Source organism: Esox lucius, chromosome 12 (genome assembly GCF_011004845.1).
Source record: "Esox lucius isolate fEsoLuc1 chromosome 12, fEsoLuc1.pri, whole genome shotgun sequence".
Lineage (NCBI taxonomy): Eukaryota > Metazoa > Chordata > Actinopteri > Esociformes > Esocidae > Esox > Esox lucius.
This window is the reverse complement of record NC_047580.1, coordinates 36,543,483-36,559,537: the sequence shown is the minus strand read 5'-3', so window position 1 is coordinate 36,559,537 and position 16,055 is coordinate 36,543,483. Positions and strand designations below refer to the sequence as shown.

Sequence of the window (16,055 nt, the reverse complement as noted above, 5' to 3'; positions counted from 1 at the left end):
TGTTAAAATATTGTATAATATGTTCTGCTACATATATTTTTGTTTTGCGTTTGATATATTTATTAAGTTGTGATATGTTTTGAAGGAGAAGCTGTGTGCTATTCACTCAGGACATTAATCAGGGAAATTCAAGAGCTGCCTGCCTTACACCAAATTTGTTTTTTTTGAAATAAATGAAAATCTATGCAAATACAAACGCTTCTAACACAAATGGTTTTGCAAATTTTTAATGTGCTTATATTTTATTCGTTTCTCAGTACATCAGCAAACAAAAAAAGGTCTAATTGCTTGAGAGAGCGAGCAATGAAAGGAGGAGAGGAAGGAGGATCTAGAGGTTTCCCTCTTCCTTCTGGTGACAGGTCTGTCCAGCCAATGTGGTCTCTCTAGCAGCTGATCTCTCTGCAGTAGTTGGTCTCTCTGCAGTAGTTGGTCTCTCCCCAGTGGCTGGTCTTTCTCCAGTGGGTGGTCTCTCACCAGTGGCTGGTCTTTCTCCAGTGGGTGGTCTTTCTCCAGTGGGTGGTCTCTCGCCAGTGGGTGGTCTCTCGCCAGTGGGTGGTCTCTCGCCAGTGGGTGGCCTCTCGCCAGTGGGTGGCCTCTCGCCAGTGGGTGGTTTCTCCCCAGTGGCTGGTCTTTCTCCAGTGGCTGGTCTCTCGCCAGTGGCTGGTCTTTCTGATGTTGGGGCATCACAAGTCTGGACAGAAACACAGTGAGGGAGTGTGGAAAGAGAGACATTTTAAAAAGTTTATCAGAAATGATTGATTGTATAAGTATTTGCCCCCTAGTCAATATTTGGCAGCAATTACAGCAATAAGTCTATTTGGATCTGTCTTTACATATTGCTAGTAAAAGTCAATGAGAGCAAGAAGAGACTATTTATTCCACGTGCGCAAAACTGACGGTCTGCACAGCAACCCTGCTGAGGAGTCGGTGTGAACGTGCTAATCGCTAATCAAGTTGCTAATTGCTCTCGCACCTAAGAGAAGACCAAGACCCTATGTGCCTGAGCATTTACACTTCACGAAACATAGCGCTTACCAGTGAGGTTAAAAAGCCCTGTTTTGGTCTCAACAGATCATAGAATGTTCTTCCACTAGATCTCAGATTCTCCCAAATGTCTTCTAGCAAACTTTTTTTTTTAAATGGCTTTGTGTTGGTTTTATATTTGTAACTAATTTTGAACATTTTGCAAATATTTTTTACTGTACATTTTCCTTAAGCCTTTTTTGCTCATCTTGACCGAGTGTTATGATAATTCTGAAGGGCATTATTTCCCACAGATCATACAGGCAAAGACAGAATTTTTGTTAAAATTAAACATTGACAATCAATCTGTCAGGTGCAGTCGCAGCAACAAGGTCTGTGACCTGTTAATGTAAAAAATGTCAAGCAGTGGAGCACAAACAATATTGTAAATATTTGTAATCAATTTATTTCTCCTTTCTTATTCATATCAATTTGCATATCATAGCAACACCAAACATACTGTAGTTAATATTATAAAAATTTAAGAATATTTACAAATGTTAAGAGTATGTACATATAAAGTATCAGCCAAAAGTTTGGACACACCCGTTTAAGTGTATCACTTTATTTTTAAGATTTTACAGATTGGAGAATAATAGTGAAGACATCAAAACTATTAAATAACACATATGGAATCATCTAGTGACCAAAAAACTGTTCAAGAGATCAAAATACATTTGTATTTTAGATTCTTCAGAGTAGCCACCCTTTGCCTTGATGACAGCTTTACACACTCATGGGATTCTCTCAACCAGCTGCATGAGGTATTTCCCTGGAATGTTTTTCCAACAGTTTTAAAAGATGTTCCCACATATGCTGAGCACTGTTCCCACATATGCTGAGCACTGTTCCCACATATGCTGAGCACTGTTCCCACAAATGCTGGCTGCTTTTTCTTCACTCTGCGGTCCGACTGAATTAGGTTGAGGTTGGGTGATTGTGAAGCCAAGTCATTTGATGCAGCACCTTCACTCTCCATCTCTGTCAAATGACTCTTCCACAGCCTGGAGGTGTGTTTTGGGTCAATGTCCTGTTGAAGAACAAATAATTCTCCCACTAAGTGCAAACCAGTCTGGACGGTGTATTGCTGCAAAATGCGGTGGTAGCCATGCTGGTTGAGTGTGCTTTGAATTCTAAATAAATCACAGACAGTGTCACCAGCAAAGTACCCATACACCATCACACCTCATCCTCCATGCGTCACAGTGGTGAGTCTGATGAGTCCAAAATCTCACATTTGGACTAATCAGAACAAAGGACAGATTTCCCTCGGTCTAATGTGCAGTTCTCTTGTTTCTTGAACAAAGCAAGTTTCTTCTTATTGGTGTTCTTCTGTAGTAGTTTCTTTGCTTTAATTTGACCATAAAGGCCTGATTAACACAATCTCATCTGAAATGTTGATGTTGAGATGTGTCTGTTACTTGAACTCCATGAAGCATTCATTTGGGCTGCAATCTAAGAAGCAGTTAATTGCTAATTTCTGAAGCTTTGAAGAATTTACAACATGAAATGTATTTTGATCTATTTAACACTTTTATGTTTGATACATGATTCCATATGTATTATTTCATGCTTTTATTTCCAATGTTATTCTACAATGTAGAAAATAGTAAAACTAAAGAAACACCCTTGAATGAGGTCAGGTGTGTCCAAACGTTTGACTGGTGTGTTTGTTTGTGTGTGTGTATATATATACATTAAACCTCACTTATGTTATGTATTATATCTATTTTATTTTACACATGCTTTGTTAATGTTAACAAATGTGCCCCCATGTCAAAAAAGCCTTCAAATTTAAAATAATTGTGTCGTACCTGGTTCCCTTCCGTTGGTCGATCTGCGCCGGTTATTGTTTTTGCCTTCCTGTGTGTGTCTGGTCCAGAGTGTGTGTGTTTTTCCGGTCCTGAGTGTGTGTGTGTGCGTGTGTATGTGTGTATGAGGCGCTGTCGTCCCTCCTCAGAGCGAGCAGTGGGGTTGATAGAGGAAGGAGGAAGACGAGCAGGCATCTCCCACGTCCCCCTAAAAGCGGGCCAAGCACTGCCATGCTACACACACACACACACACACACACACTCTAAGTACAGAGGTATATACAGTTCATAGGCATATATTTGTATATATATATCTCAGAATGTGTGTGTGCGTGTGTGCATATACACTCACCTAAAGGATTATTAGGAACACCTGTTCAATTTCTCATTAATGCAATTATCTAATCAACCAATCACATGGCAGTTGCTTCAATGCATTTAGGGGTGTGGTCCTGGTCAAGACAATCTCCTGAACTCCAAACTGAATGTCAGAATGGGAAAGAAAGGTGATTTAAGCAATTTTGAGAGTGCCATGGTTGTTGGTGCCAGATGGGCCAGTATTTCACAATCTGCTCAGTTACTGGGATTTTCATGCACAACCATTTCTAGGGTTTACAAAGAATGGTGTGAAAAGGAAAAAACATCCAGTATGCTGCAGTCCTGTGGGCGAAAATGCCTTGTTGATGCTAGAGGTCAGAGGAGAATGGGCCGACTGATTCAAGCTGATAGAAGAGCAACTTTGACTGAAATAACCACACGTTACAACCGAGGTATGCAGCAAAGACTGGAAGAATGTTGCCTGGTCTGATGAGTCTCGATTTCTGTTGAGACATTCAGATGGTAGAGTCAGAATTTGGCGTAAACAGAATGAGAACATGGATCTATCATGCCTTGTTACCACTGTGCTGGCTGGTGGTGGTGGTATAATGGTGTGGGGGATGTTTTCTTGGCACACTTTAGGCCCCTTAGTGCCAATTGGGCATCGTTTAAATGGCACGGCCTACCTGAGCATTGTTTTCTGACCATGTCCGTCCTTTTATGACCACCATGTACCCATCCTCTGATGGCTACTTCCAGCAGGATAATGCACCATGTCACAAAGCTCTAATCATTTCAAATTGGTTTCTTGAACATGACAATGAGTTCACTGTACTGAAATGGCCCCCACAGTCACCAGATCTCAACCCAATAGAGCATCTTTGGGATGTGGTGGAACGGGAGCTTTGTGCCCTGGATGTGCTTCCCACAAATCTCCATCAACTGCAAGATGCTATCCTATCAATATGGGCCAACATTTCTAAAGAATGCTTTCAGCACCTTGTTGAATCAATGCCACGTAGAATTAAGGCAGTTCTGAAGGCGAAAGGGGGTCAAACACAGTATTAGTATGGTGTTCCTAATAATCCTTTAGGTGAGTGTATATACACACACACATACATACATACATACATACATACATACATGGGGCTATAGCCCCAGATCTTTTATGAATTTCCCCGGATCTCAAATTTACCAGAAAAGAATAATAAAAAAATATTTATTGATCTATTCATCTATAATTCTGATCTATTCATCTAAGGCCGCTAGCATGTACAGCAACATTATCCGCATGTACATTCAAAACCCTGTACTTTCTGTCCTGGGCGGGGCCTGGGGGTTGGGGTGGGCTAAGCCCTGAATTTATTGTGATTCTAGCGACGCCTCTGCATACATACATTTTTATTATGTCAGTATACTTAAAACTTGTTTTCTTCAGATAGTGTTTTGACTGTGTGTTTCTTAGCCCCATCACACAGTTCTTTCTTCTGATATTAAAAAATGGACCTCACATACCTTTTGTCTGAATCTCAGAGGCGTGGCTAGGAGCACAATACATTCGGGGCTTAGGCCACCCTCCCGCCCCGGTTATTGCTGCTTGGTTATCAGAACCCTCTAAATGTGTTAGTTGTTCTTTTCTTTGTTATCCAGACTACGCATCCACAACCAGCAGTGCTGGTCTTAGGCCTGTCATCCAAGGATTTCATGAATTCTTTAAATAGGATTTCATAATTTTATTGTTTAGGATCAACAATTATATAATGGGAAGCAGTCATTGATGCCGCATCAAATATTATAAGTATGGTTGGGTGTTTTTATTCTTATATTGTTTTTAATATTATACATTCGTATTGAATGTTTCGAAGGAGTTTGCAGGGAAACGCTAGTATGGAGAGAAATCTAAAAGATGCTGAATACTACATAACCAACGCACTAGAAAGGACAGATGAGCCTGGAGAATACTACATAACAAATGCACTAGAAAGGACAGATGAGCCTGACTGACTGACTGACCAACTGACCCTTGCTAAATAAAAGTGGTTAGAGAAGTGGACTTGTGAACCAAAGGTACTGAGTTCATATCCCCTCGCAGGCGAAGCGAAGTACGCATTATGAATAATTCCGTATAGACGAAAACTTTGCTGGCTAAAACCATTAATATCCACATTATAGTAAGCCTGAAATAAAACAGTTAACTGTTATATTGCGACTGTTTCTGGTGGATTTTCGATTTTTACTTACGGTGCATGCGTTTTGGGTCAGGATAGACAAACACATTTGCTGGCTCAATTCTTATGATTATTCCTAGGAAGTTAGTTGCCTATTATGAAAAAAAAGTTTGTTCTTATGCCATGAAATGAAATAGCTTCGACAGACTTGCAATTGCTCAATTCTTATGACTATTCCAGTAAGTTAGTAGATAGCTTATTACTGCAAAGCATATTACTGGCTAATACGCTGTTAAAACGGCCAGTGGCAAACGCAATACATAGCCGCTATTTGTGGTGGAGGTCAACTTAGTAAGAAACGTTAGTCAGTTTAACGGTATCAATGTCATTCACAAATGGCCAATTAACCATTAAAACAGCCAGTGGCAAAAGAGGATTTGTTCAGGATAGAGACACGAGGCTATATTGACACCTCAACCTGGTCTCAGGAACCTACGTAGACTATTTTACGTTAATCTATGGCACCAATTTCGTATGATATGTGACGTTAGGTAACATTACAATGCGCCACCAAAACGTTTGATACATTATGAAATTATTCAAACGTAACATATCTTACGAACACTATTACAACGTATAAAATGTTACGAACACTAGTAAAATAGAATACGAACGCCAGACAAACGTATGATATTTTATGAACGCTATGAAAGAGGATTTTTTGACAAAATGTTAGCCTGTGTTGCAAACCGGCGACATTTGGATTAGAAGGCAGTAGCCTTACCCACTGCCCCACACTAGACATGGAGATTTAAGATGAGTAACAGCAATAGCAAAGTCACTAGTACAGTGGGGCAAAAAAGTATTTAGTCAGCCACTAACTGTGCAAGTTCTCCCACTTAAAAAGATGAGAGAGGCCTGTAATTTTCATCATAGGTACACTTCAACTATGAGAAACCATATGAGAAAGAAAAATCCAGAAAATCACATTGTAGAATTTTTTATGAATGTATTGGTAAATTCCTCGGTAAAATAAGTATTTGGTCACCTACAAACAAGCAAGATTTCTGGCTCTCAAAGACCTGTAACTTCTTCTTTAAGAGGCTCCTCTGTCCTCCACTCGTTACCTGTATTAATGGCACCTGTTTGAACTTGTTATCAGTATAAAAGACACCTGTCTACAACCTCAAACAGTCACACTCCAAACTCCACTATGGCCAAGACCAAAGAGCTGTCATAGGACACCAGAAACAAAAGTGTAGACCTGCACCAGGCTGGTAAGACTGAATCTGCAATAGGTAAGCAGCTTGGTGTGAAGAACTCAACTGTGGGAGCAATTATAAGAAAATGGAAGACATACAAGACCACTGATAATCTCCCTCGATCCGGGGCTCCATGCAAGATCTCACCCCGTGGGGTCAAAATGATCACAAGAACAGTGAGCAAAAATCCCAGAACCACATGGGGGGACCTAGTGAATGACCTGCAGAGAGCTGAGACCAAAGTAACAAACGCTACCATCAGTAACACACTACGCCGCCAGGGACTCAAATCCTGCATTGCCAGACGTGTCCCCCTGCTTAAACCAGTACGTGTCCAGGCCCGTCTGAGGTTTGCTAGAGAGCATTTGGATGGTCCAGAATAGGATTGGGAGAATGTCATATGGTCAGATGAAACCAAAATAAAATGTTTTGGTAAAAACTCAACTCGTCATGTTTGGAGGAGAAAGAATGTTGAGTTGCATCCAAAGAACACCATACCTACTGTGAAGCATGGGGGTGGAAACATCATGCTTTGGGGCTGTTGTGGGTGACCCGGGTTTGAATCTCGAGATGGCAACACTTTCTATTGCGGGCCGGCTGAACTTTGCGTGCCTGGTTTCTTGTTTAAACATATCTTAATATATTATTTCAGAACTCTATCAGTGAGTTGTTACCTTTTAGTGCTTCTGTCTTTCGTGGGACAAGGTGTTTTTGCAAAGACTGCTTTTTTTGCTGATACTTTTACAGTGGAAATAAAAAGTCTACACACCCCTGTTAAAATGCCAGGTTCTTGTGATGTAAAAGAATGAGACATAAATCATTTCAGAACTTTATCCACTTTTAATGTCACCTATAATATGAACAATTCAATTGAAAAACAAACTGAAATCTTCAAGGGGAAACATTTTAAATAAAAATCCTAACAATAACCTGGTTGCATAAGTCTGCACACCCTCTTATAACTGGGGATGTGGCTGTGTTCAGAATTAACCAATCATATTCAAACTCATGTTAAATAGAAGTCATCACTTAAAGTGACTTTGATTAATCACAAATAAACGTTAAACTGTTCTAGTAGGATTTCCCTGACATTTTATTAGTTGCATCTCAGAGTAAAAGCCATGGTCCGCAAAGAGCTTCCAAAGCATCAGAGGGATTTCATTGTTGAAAGTTATTAGTCAGGAGAAGGGTACAAAAGAATTTCCAAAACATTAGATATACCATGGAACACAGTAAATCTAGTCATCATCAAGTGGAGAACATATGGCACAACAGAGACATTACCAAGAACTGGACGTCCCTCCAAAATTGATGAAAAGACAAGAAGAAAACTGGTCAAGGAGGCTTCCAAGAGGCCTACAGCAACATTAAAGGAACTGCAGGAATTTCGGGCAAGTACTGGCTGTGTGCTACATGTGACCACAATCTCCCGTATTCTTCATATGAATGGGCTATGGGGTAGGGTGGCAAGACGGAAGCCTTTTCTTACAAAGAAAAACATCCAAGCCCGGCTGAAGTTTGCAAAATCAAACATCAAGTCCCCTAAAAGCACGTGGGAAAATGTGTTATGGTCTGATGAAACCAAGGTTGAACTTCCAAAAAGGTATGTTTGGCACAAAAACAACACTGCACATCACCCAAAGAACACCATACCCACAGTGAAGCATAGTGGTGGCCGTCTCAGTTCCAAGGTGTTACGCTGCTATATTATTGTGCTGGGGGATATGAGGAATGCACTTTCTAAATTTACTCAGTCTCCTCCAGTTTTACATTTAAGGAGGAGATGAGGTCCTGGTCCACACCTGCGGAGTACCTGGTTTGGGGGGCCCGTTGTTGTCCCTGTCTTTGTCCACCTGGTCATACTTTTGACCTTGTCTAGAATCAAATAGACTCTGGATTTAGCCCAGAGAAATGTATTTATTATTCTAATTGGACTCTTAATATCTCACCCGGCACAGCCAGAAGAGGACTGGTCACCCCTCTGAGCCTGGGTCCTCTCTAGGTTTCTTCCTAAAATTCAGCCTTCTTAGGGAGTTTTTCCTAGCCACTGAAATCCAACACTACTGTTGTTTGCTCCTTGGGGTTTAAGGCCGGGTGTTTCTGTAAAGCACTTTGTGACAACTGCTGTTGTAAAAAGGGCTTTATAAATACATTTGATTGATTGATTGATGCTTTGGTGCTGTTTTACTTCAGCTGGAACCAGGGCCTTAGTCAGGGTTGAGGGAATTATGAACAGTTCCAAATACCAGGCAATTTTGGCACAAAACCTTCAGGTACCCGTTAGAAAGCTGAAGAGGAAGTTCACCCTTCAGCATGAAAACAACCCAAAGCACACATCCAAATCCACAAAAGCATGGCTTTACCAGAATAAGATTACTGTTTTGGAATAGCCCAGCCAGAGCCCAGACCTGGATACAATTGAACACCTGTGGGCTGATCTGAAAAGGGCTGTGCACAGGAGTTGTCCACAGGAGATTTGGATACCTGACGAGGTACTGCAGATTACGTTACTTTATTTACTGCTGTGTATTTATTGTATTTCAAATTAAAAGTCTTGTGGCACTCCCAGTAATGAGTATAGTAGTATCATAATGTCTGTTCAAAATACCTTTAAGTTGAAACAAGCTATTTGCGTTACTATGATACGTAGCTTCAGTATGGACCAGTATACAGATGCACTATGGGAGTATCCTGACCGGCTGTGTCACCACCTGGTATGGCAGCTGCATCGACCATAAAGCACTTCAGAGGGTGATTAAAACAGCAGAGCGCATCACAAGGTCTGACCTGCCATCCCTGCAGGATCTCTACACAGAGAGGTGTAGGAGGAGGAATCAAACGGATCATTACAGATCCCAGCCACTCATGCCACGGACTGTTTACCAAGCTGCCGTCAGGCAGAAGATACAGGAGTATTCAGTCCAAAACTAACAGGCTACGGGACAGCTTCTTTCCTCAGGCTGTAAGGCTGCTCAACTCAGGAACCCCTTTTTCCTTCCATCCATAGTCCCATACACACCTGTCACTTTATATCACGCTCATCTGCCAATCATATCATGCACACCAGTCACTTTTACATTGCACTACGGTTGTACAGTTGTATAGTTATTATTATTGATGCTTGTTTTTTATATAGTGTTATTATTGATAGTTTGTGTTATCTTGTTATCTTCTTTACATATTATAATTACTGTAAAAAAAAAACTGCCCTGTCGGGAGTAGGAAATCCAAGCATTTCATTGCCATGACTTGTAAATGACAAATAAACCTTTTGAACCTTTTTTACAAATTGCAGAGGCACTTCCAGAGCAAGCATGCAACCAAATGCAAAAAACTGTCACCCGATGCTAAAATTCAACAAGTCCAAGCACAGATCCAGGCTCACTGACAAACATCTTGCAGCAGTACCACACACTGCTTCAACAGAAATGACTCCTGACTTCACCTCACATGTCAACGCCCATATGAGGGTCTCCTGTTCATATTGAGTGAGTAGCCCTGAAAGTTTATTTCTTGGGTCTGGGCTTCTGGAATAACTGTCGTTAAAAGCATGTAGTACAAAAAAGATACTGTATGAAGTTAGATGACGGCAATTATACAAGCATTTGCTTTGAGTGTAAATCTTCAGAAGTGATTTCATAGACTTATGGCTGCCCTAATAACTGTTTATTATATACCTTATGTAATACAGCCTACTCTGTTGAGTTGAATTTTAAGGCAGATATGTGTTGCAACATTTCTGTTGTGTGATAATCTTGAAAAAGGATTTCTTAGGCCTTTGCCTGCCATAATAACAGTTAACAGAGTATAATACAAAAAACATTGTTAAAGTAAATTAAGTTAGATTATTAAAATGGTGTTGCATGGAACAGAAATATGAATAAATATAATATGCTAGTAAACTGAGTTAGCTATGCTGTGTGTCTTTTAAGCATGTTGGTTAAAAACGTTATGTCACTGGCTTCCGCCATGTTTTCACACAAAACAAAACCCACGTTGCATGTTGCGTCAGACTGTTGCTAATTATCATGAGTTTTTGAAATCACGGTAGTCTAACATGATTTTAATGATAATATAAATTTGAAATGGTAATACTAACTGTCTGGAATTTTACTGTTTCATCACTAGTTGGTACTTTGTGTTTTGTTTCTACATTATGAATGTATTTATCTTTTACTGGATATGGAATAATGTCCACCTCCACCTGGATTACTGGAATATATGTTCTTCCATTACTTCAGTATTACTGCTTCCAGAAATGACAGCTCATTAGGAAGGCTGGTAAATTATGACAGCAATCCGAACTCTGTGATTGGTGCTGTCCCCCACCACTGTCTATTGGCTGGGAATAACATTGATGTTGGCAAATAGATAACATACTTTGGAAACACTGGCATCTTCTGTAGTACCCATACTGAGGTAGGCCATTACATTCCATTGACATTTTCTCTCTCAGTCTCTTTTCTGTCTGTCTTATGGCGGCTTGAGCAATGTTTGTGGGCGTGTGACAAGCGGCATCTTCAGGAACATGGCACAAATTCTATGACCACTAAGGTCTTCGTTTAATCTCTAGCTTCTGATATTAATGATGTGGCTCCTTGAGTAAGTTCTGATATTTCCCGCAGTTGCATTAAGAAATGATTGGGCCTATCAGAACACCTTTCTCTACACACTGCAGGAATCCCTTCCTGACAGACCAGGAAGTGGGAGATAAACATAACAAATTAACATATTCAGAATTGTATCTGATTGGCCAGAATCTATAGCGCAGTAACGGAGCTGCGTTATGACTGCGTGTTCAAGTCTGATGCCCTGGATCCCAGAGGGGTTGTCTTTAAAAACCTGATTAATGCAGGTTCAGGTGTCATGGTTGGTGAAGTGTAACCTAAGTTTTCTGATTCAGTGTTTTTTTTTGTTGGGGAGGTGGAGTAAAATGATTCAATCAGCTTCCGTCATAATAATTGCTGTGGATTTTATGTTGTCAGTATAATATCCGAATTTTCTGCCCAGTGCCTGAAACACGACACAGTTTAAACTGAGATGATAATGGAGAAGTGTTCTGTCCACAGAGGAGCGTTTCCCCTCTACAGAGGGGTTAAGGTTAGGGGTTAAGGTTAAGGGTTAGGGGCTAGGGGGGTTAGGGGTTAGGGGTTAAGGTTAAGGGTTAGGGGCTAGGGCTGAAGTGCTCATCAGAGTATCACTACCTGGGCTTTACTCAAGGGTAGATGGCATCTCAGGATAGTGTTCAAATGCATTCTCCTTTGTAATAGTCACCTGAGGGATAGTCACCTAAAAAATAATCATGTTTTCTTACAGATTGTTCCAATATTTGGCATGAGTCTGGTTTTTACAAAACCAAGGATTGACTGACTGAACACCTCAAGAAAACAGCAAAATCTGCAATGGATACTTTAATCCGCATGGGAAGTGTTACCATGGCTAATCTTATTTAATAGAAGACGACTTGGAGAAGTATCAAAGATTCACCTAAAGAATTTTCTCGAGCAAGATCAGTCGAGAGTTGCAAAAACATCTTATAGGCTTTCGCCTTTTGAGCAGAAGCTCTGCTATCTTTTCAGTTGGGTTGAATTTAAAGGAAAGAAAAACATGCTTAAGGCCATAACTCTCTTAGTGAAGAAGAGAAAAGTATGTGGTGTCCCAGATAAAAACATTTCTTTGTTTGGAATACCCGGATGTTTATCGTGTGCGCGCCCACACTCACCTTAACCTTCACTCCAGGTAAGAGGTGTCCCCGGTCATTGGCAATGAATGTGGTGTGGCCCTCAGCCGCGGAGGGCCTCTACACACAATCACACACACACATTAATTTCAGCAAAGTTCGACTGAATAGCACCAGGCATTTACTCACAAATAACAAACCTACCTCCTTGAAATCCTTTGGCACTGTCCAATTCTGAAGTTTCTTTGATTTGAAAGCATTTTCATACTAAAAGACAACAGCAAATGTTTACTGGATTGCACAAAAACAAAAAAGTAAGTTAATTAATGTGGTAATTGATACCTGATTAGCCGAGTACCCAGACGACATCCTTATCTCCTGGATAACCAACTTCGTTTATGTTGACAGGTTGCATAGCAACAGCGATATTCCAGGCAGAGCTTGAGCTGTTGTACCGTTGCTGGGGCTCTCTGACAAGAGTTTATAAATATAGCAAAATTAACACATTTTCTCTTAGAAAATCATGAACATAACCGCTATTTGGGTACTTGTTGTAACGGTAAATCATCTTGTACAAGACAATGCTCAGCCACTAGGAAATGTCAATTCGCCTTACCAGTAGAGGGCGGCATGTGTGAAATGAAAAAGCTGGCCAAATCCGTAGTAGGACCATGCAACAAGAACGTTGTGTTGTTGGCGGAAGTGTGATAGTAAAGAGTGTGGATTCGTTTTTTAGTCCCCAAGTTTTAGCTGTTATTGCTATCTATGTAGAAATAACGCGTTTATGGGGCTTGTTACATACGCAGTAAATTATAGTGCAACGTTCCTCCTGCAGTGGACAAGTCACTGTTTAGCTAATGCTAGCTAGCTAACGTTAATTGCTGGTAATAATATACATAACATGGACAGTTTTGTTACACCTGGTTCCATGGAGGCCATCTCTTCGGTTTACCTTACATCCGCAGGAAAAAGGGACGGAGACACGGAGACAGACACCTCGCGGGAGATGAAAACTCACTTTCGTGTGTGTCGGTTCATCATGGAAACGGGTACAGTATTAAAACTGGCCATAGCTATTCAACTACTGTCCTGAAGGATCCAAACACTGTTTTTAATTTTCAAAAGCCTGCATGCTACTTTGTCCCGTGCATGTTACGATTGTCAGTTGCACCAACATCAACTCAAGTTGTAAAATTCATCCACTTGTGACTGAACGACCATCACTCACAGGAGTTCTATTAACTTACCGTGCTGATCTTGGCAATGGATTAATGTGAACAGGTAGTGAGGTAATAACGTGCTTCTCCAATCAAAAGCCTGTTCTGCTCTCTAGAAATGTACTTAAAAAAACAAAAACATAATTGTTCATACATTTCATTGTTAAATTAGAGATGTTTTTACCAAAAGAGAACCCATTTGCGTGTGAACACAATGCAACTCATTACTATACATGCTTGATTATGTTACTTGATTTGAGCCGACTTGAGCTTTCAACAGAAAAAAATAGTTAACTTTCACCATCTAGAAGACCTGCTTACCCGGGGCCAGGTAATAGACCTCCCTCTCGTCAACCCTTCTTTCCTTCAATCCCCCCAGGTGTGAAGTTGGGGATGCGTTCGGTTCCCGTGGCGACGGCGTGTGTATTGTACCATCGTTTTTTCCAATGTGTCAGTGTGTCGCTGTATGAACCCTACCTGGTGGCTATGAGCTGCATTTACCTGGCTGGCAAGGTGGAGGAGCAGCACCTCCGCACCCGTGACATCATCAACGTTTGCCACAGGTAGACAGGGCTGGACTAGACAACTATACATGTAGACAGGGCTGGACTAGACAACTATACATGTAGACAGGGCTGGACTAGACAACTATACATGTAGACAGGGCTGGACTAGACAACTATACATGTAGACAGGGCTGGACTAGACAACTATACATGTAGACAGGGCTGGACTAGACAACTATACATGTAGACTGGGCTGGACTAGACAACTATACATGTAGACAGGGCTGGACTAGACAACTATACATGTAGACAGGGCTGGACTAGACAACTATACATGTAGACAGGGCTGGACTAGACAACTATACATGTAGACAGGGCTGGACTAGACAACTATACATGTAGACAGGGCTGGACTAGAACACATCAAACATGGGAATTAGCTGTTTTAAACATTTCGTTTATCTGATTTGTCATCTTTAGTTACTGAACATAACTCAGATTTAACATATTTGGTTTTATGAACTTTTCTGATTTATCCTCTTTCTTCTCCCTCCCTCCCTCCCTCCCTCCATCCCTCCCTCCCTCCCCAGGTACTTCCATCATAGTAGTGACCCACTGAGCTGTGACAGTGAATTCTGGGACCTCCGGGACAGTGTAGTGCAGTGTGAACTCCTGGTTCTTCGACAGCTCAACTTCCACGTTTCCTTCCAACATCCACACAAGGTCTGTCCTGACCCCTGACCTGTAATCCCTTACTGCTGTTCTATAACTCCAGACCCTAACTGTGTGTGTGTGTGTGTGTGTGTGTGTGTGTGTGTGTGTGTGTGTGTAGTACCTCCTCCACTATCTACTTTCAGTAAAGTCGTTAGTGAATCGTCATGCCTGGTCCAGGACACCCGTTGCGGAGACCAGCTGGGCGTTGCTCAGGGACTGTTACCATGGCACCATGTGTGTGCGTCATGCCCCTCAGCACATTGCCATAGCAACATTGTACCTGGCACTGCACAGCTATGGAGTGGAGCTACCTGTTGGACAGAGGGAATGGTGGCAGGTAGGACTGGGTGGGGTGGTTGTTTGGGTTGGTGGGTGCTTGTGTGGGTGGGGTGGGTGGGTTGTGTAGGTGGGTGGGTGGTTGTGTAGGTGGGTGGGTGTGTTGGTTGGTGGGTGGGTGGGGTGGTTGTGTGGTGTGGTGGGTGGTTGTGTGGGTGGGGTGGGTGTGTGGGTGGGGTGGGTGTGTGGGGTGGTGGGTGTGTGGGTGTGTGGGTGGGTGGGTGTGTGGGGTGGTGTGTGTGTGGGGTGGTGTGTGTGTGGGTGGGTGTACGTGTACTGATCATGTCTGTGTTTTTAGGTGCTTTGTGAAGATGTAACTAAGGAACACATTGATGCCATCATCTCTGACCTCCTCCACCTTTATGACATGGAGGCCAAATGGACCTGAGGAGGAAGGGAGGACCTGAGGAGGCGGGGAGGACCTGGGATGAAGAAAGGGAGAAGACCTGGGAGGAAGAGGGGAGGACCTGGGAGGAAGAAAGGGAGAAGACCTGGGAGGAAGAGGGGAGGACCTGGGAGGAAGAAAGGGAGAAGACCTGGGAGGAAGAGGGGAGGGGAGGACCTGGGAGGAAGAGGAGGACCTGGGAGGAAGAGGAGGACCTGGGAGGAAGAGGGGAGGACCTGGGAGGAACAGGGGAGGACCTGAGTGGGGGAGGACCTGGGAGGAAGAGAGGGGGAGAACCTGGGGCAGGGAGGGGAATCTTGTGTATATGCTGTTGTTTGCCTTTTTAATAATAAATCGATTCCTGGCTGTATGCAGGTTAATTAGACTTTTACCTTCATCCATTTAGTTTATAATGTAGCTTACAGGGTTGACATCGTAACATACAAGAACTGTCTAGACCCTGTATCAAAAAAGTTGGCATCTTAGCATATATGCTCTGACACAGGAAATGGTAACCAGATTCAGCTGGTGACCATTTGGTAAAAAGAAAATTACAAATTGACCACAGCTAAATTGTACAGATAAACAGTAGCAACAACAACATACAGTTTCGTGCCAAATTATATAGACTCTTT

At 41.9% G+C, this 16,055-nt stretch overlaps 2 protein-coding genes across 4 annotated transcripts; one reads left to right on the top strand and one right to left on the bottom strand.

Moving 5' to 3' along the window:
* Positions 1-96: 96 nt before the first annotated feature.
* Positions 97-13,551, bottom strand: cfap126 (cilia and flagella associated protein 126). 3 transcript variants are annotated; one of them, XM_010904810.5, is made up of 6 exons: positions 13,510-13,551; positions 12,605-12,732; positions 12,467-12,529; positions 12,305-12,382; positions 2,838-3,068; positions 97-691 (listed from the first exon to the last, which is right to left on the bottom strand). In XM_010904810.5, exons 2-6 carry the CDS (start codon positions 12,629-12,631, stop codon positions 329-331), a joined length of 762 nt encoding a protein of 253 aa, XP_010903112.4. In that variant the 5' UTR covers positions 12,632-12,732; positions 13,510-13,551; the 3' UTR covers positions 97-328. The 3 variants fall into 3 exon arrangements, with proteins under 3 accessions (XP_010903112.4, XP_010903111.4, XP_010903113.4); XM_010904809.5 differs by lacking the exon at positions 13,510-13,551 and adding an exon at positions 12,879-12,969; XM_010904811.5 differs by lacking the exons at positions 12,467-12,529; positions 13,510-13,551 and adding an exon at positions 12,879-12,969.
* Positions 12,957-15,503, top strand: ccnq (cyclin Q). Its single transcript, XM_029124366.2, has 5 exons — positions 12,957-13,311; positions 13,859-14,042; positions 14,576-14,708; positions 14,818-15,036; positions 15,334-15,503. The coding sequence occupies exons 1-5, from the start codon at positions 13,164-13,166 to the stop codon at positions 15,421-15,423; spliced, it is 774 nt and encodes a 257-aa protein (XP_028980199.1). The 5' UTR covers positions 12,957-13,163; the 3' UTR covers positions 15,424-15,503.
* The last annotated feature ends 552 nt before the right edge of the window (positions 15,504-16,055 follow it).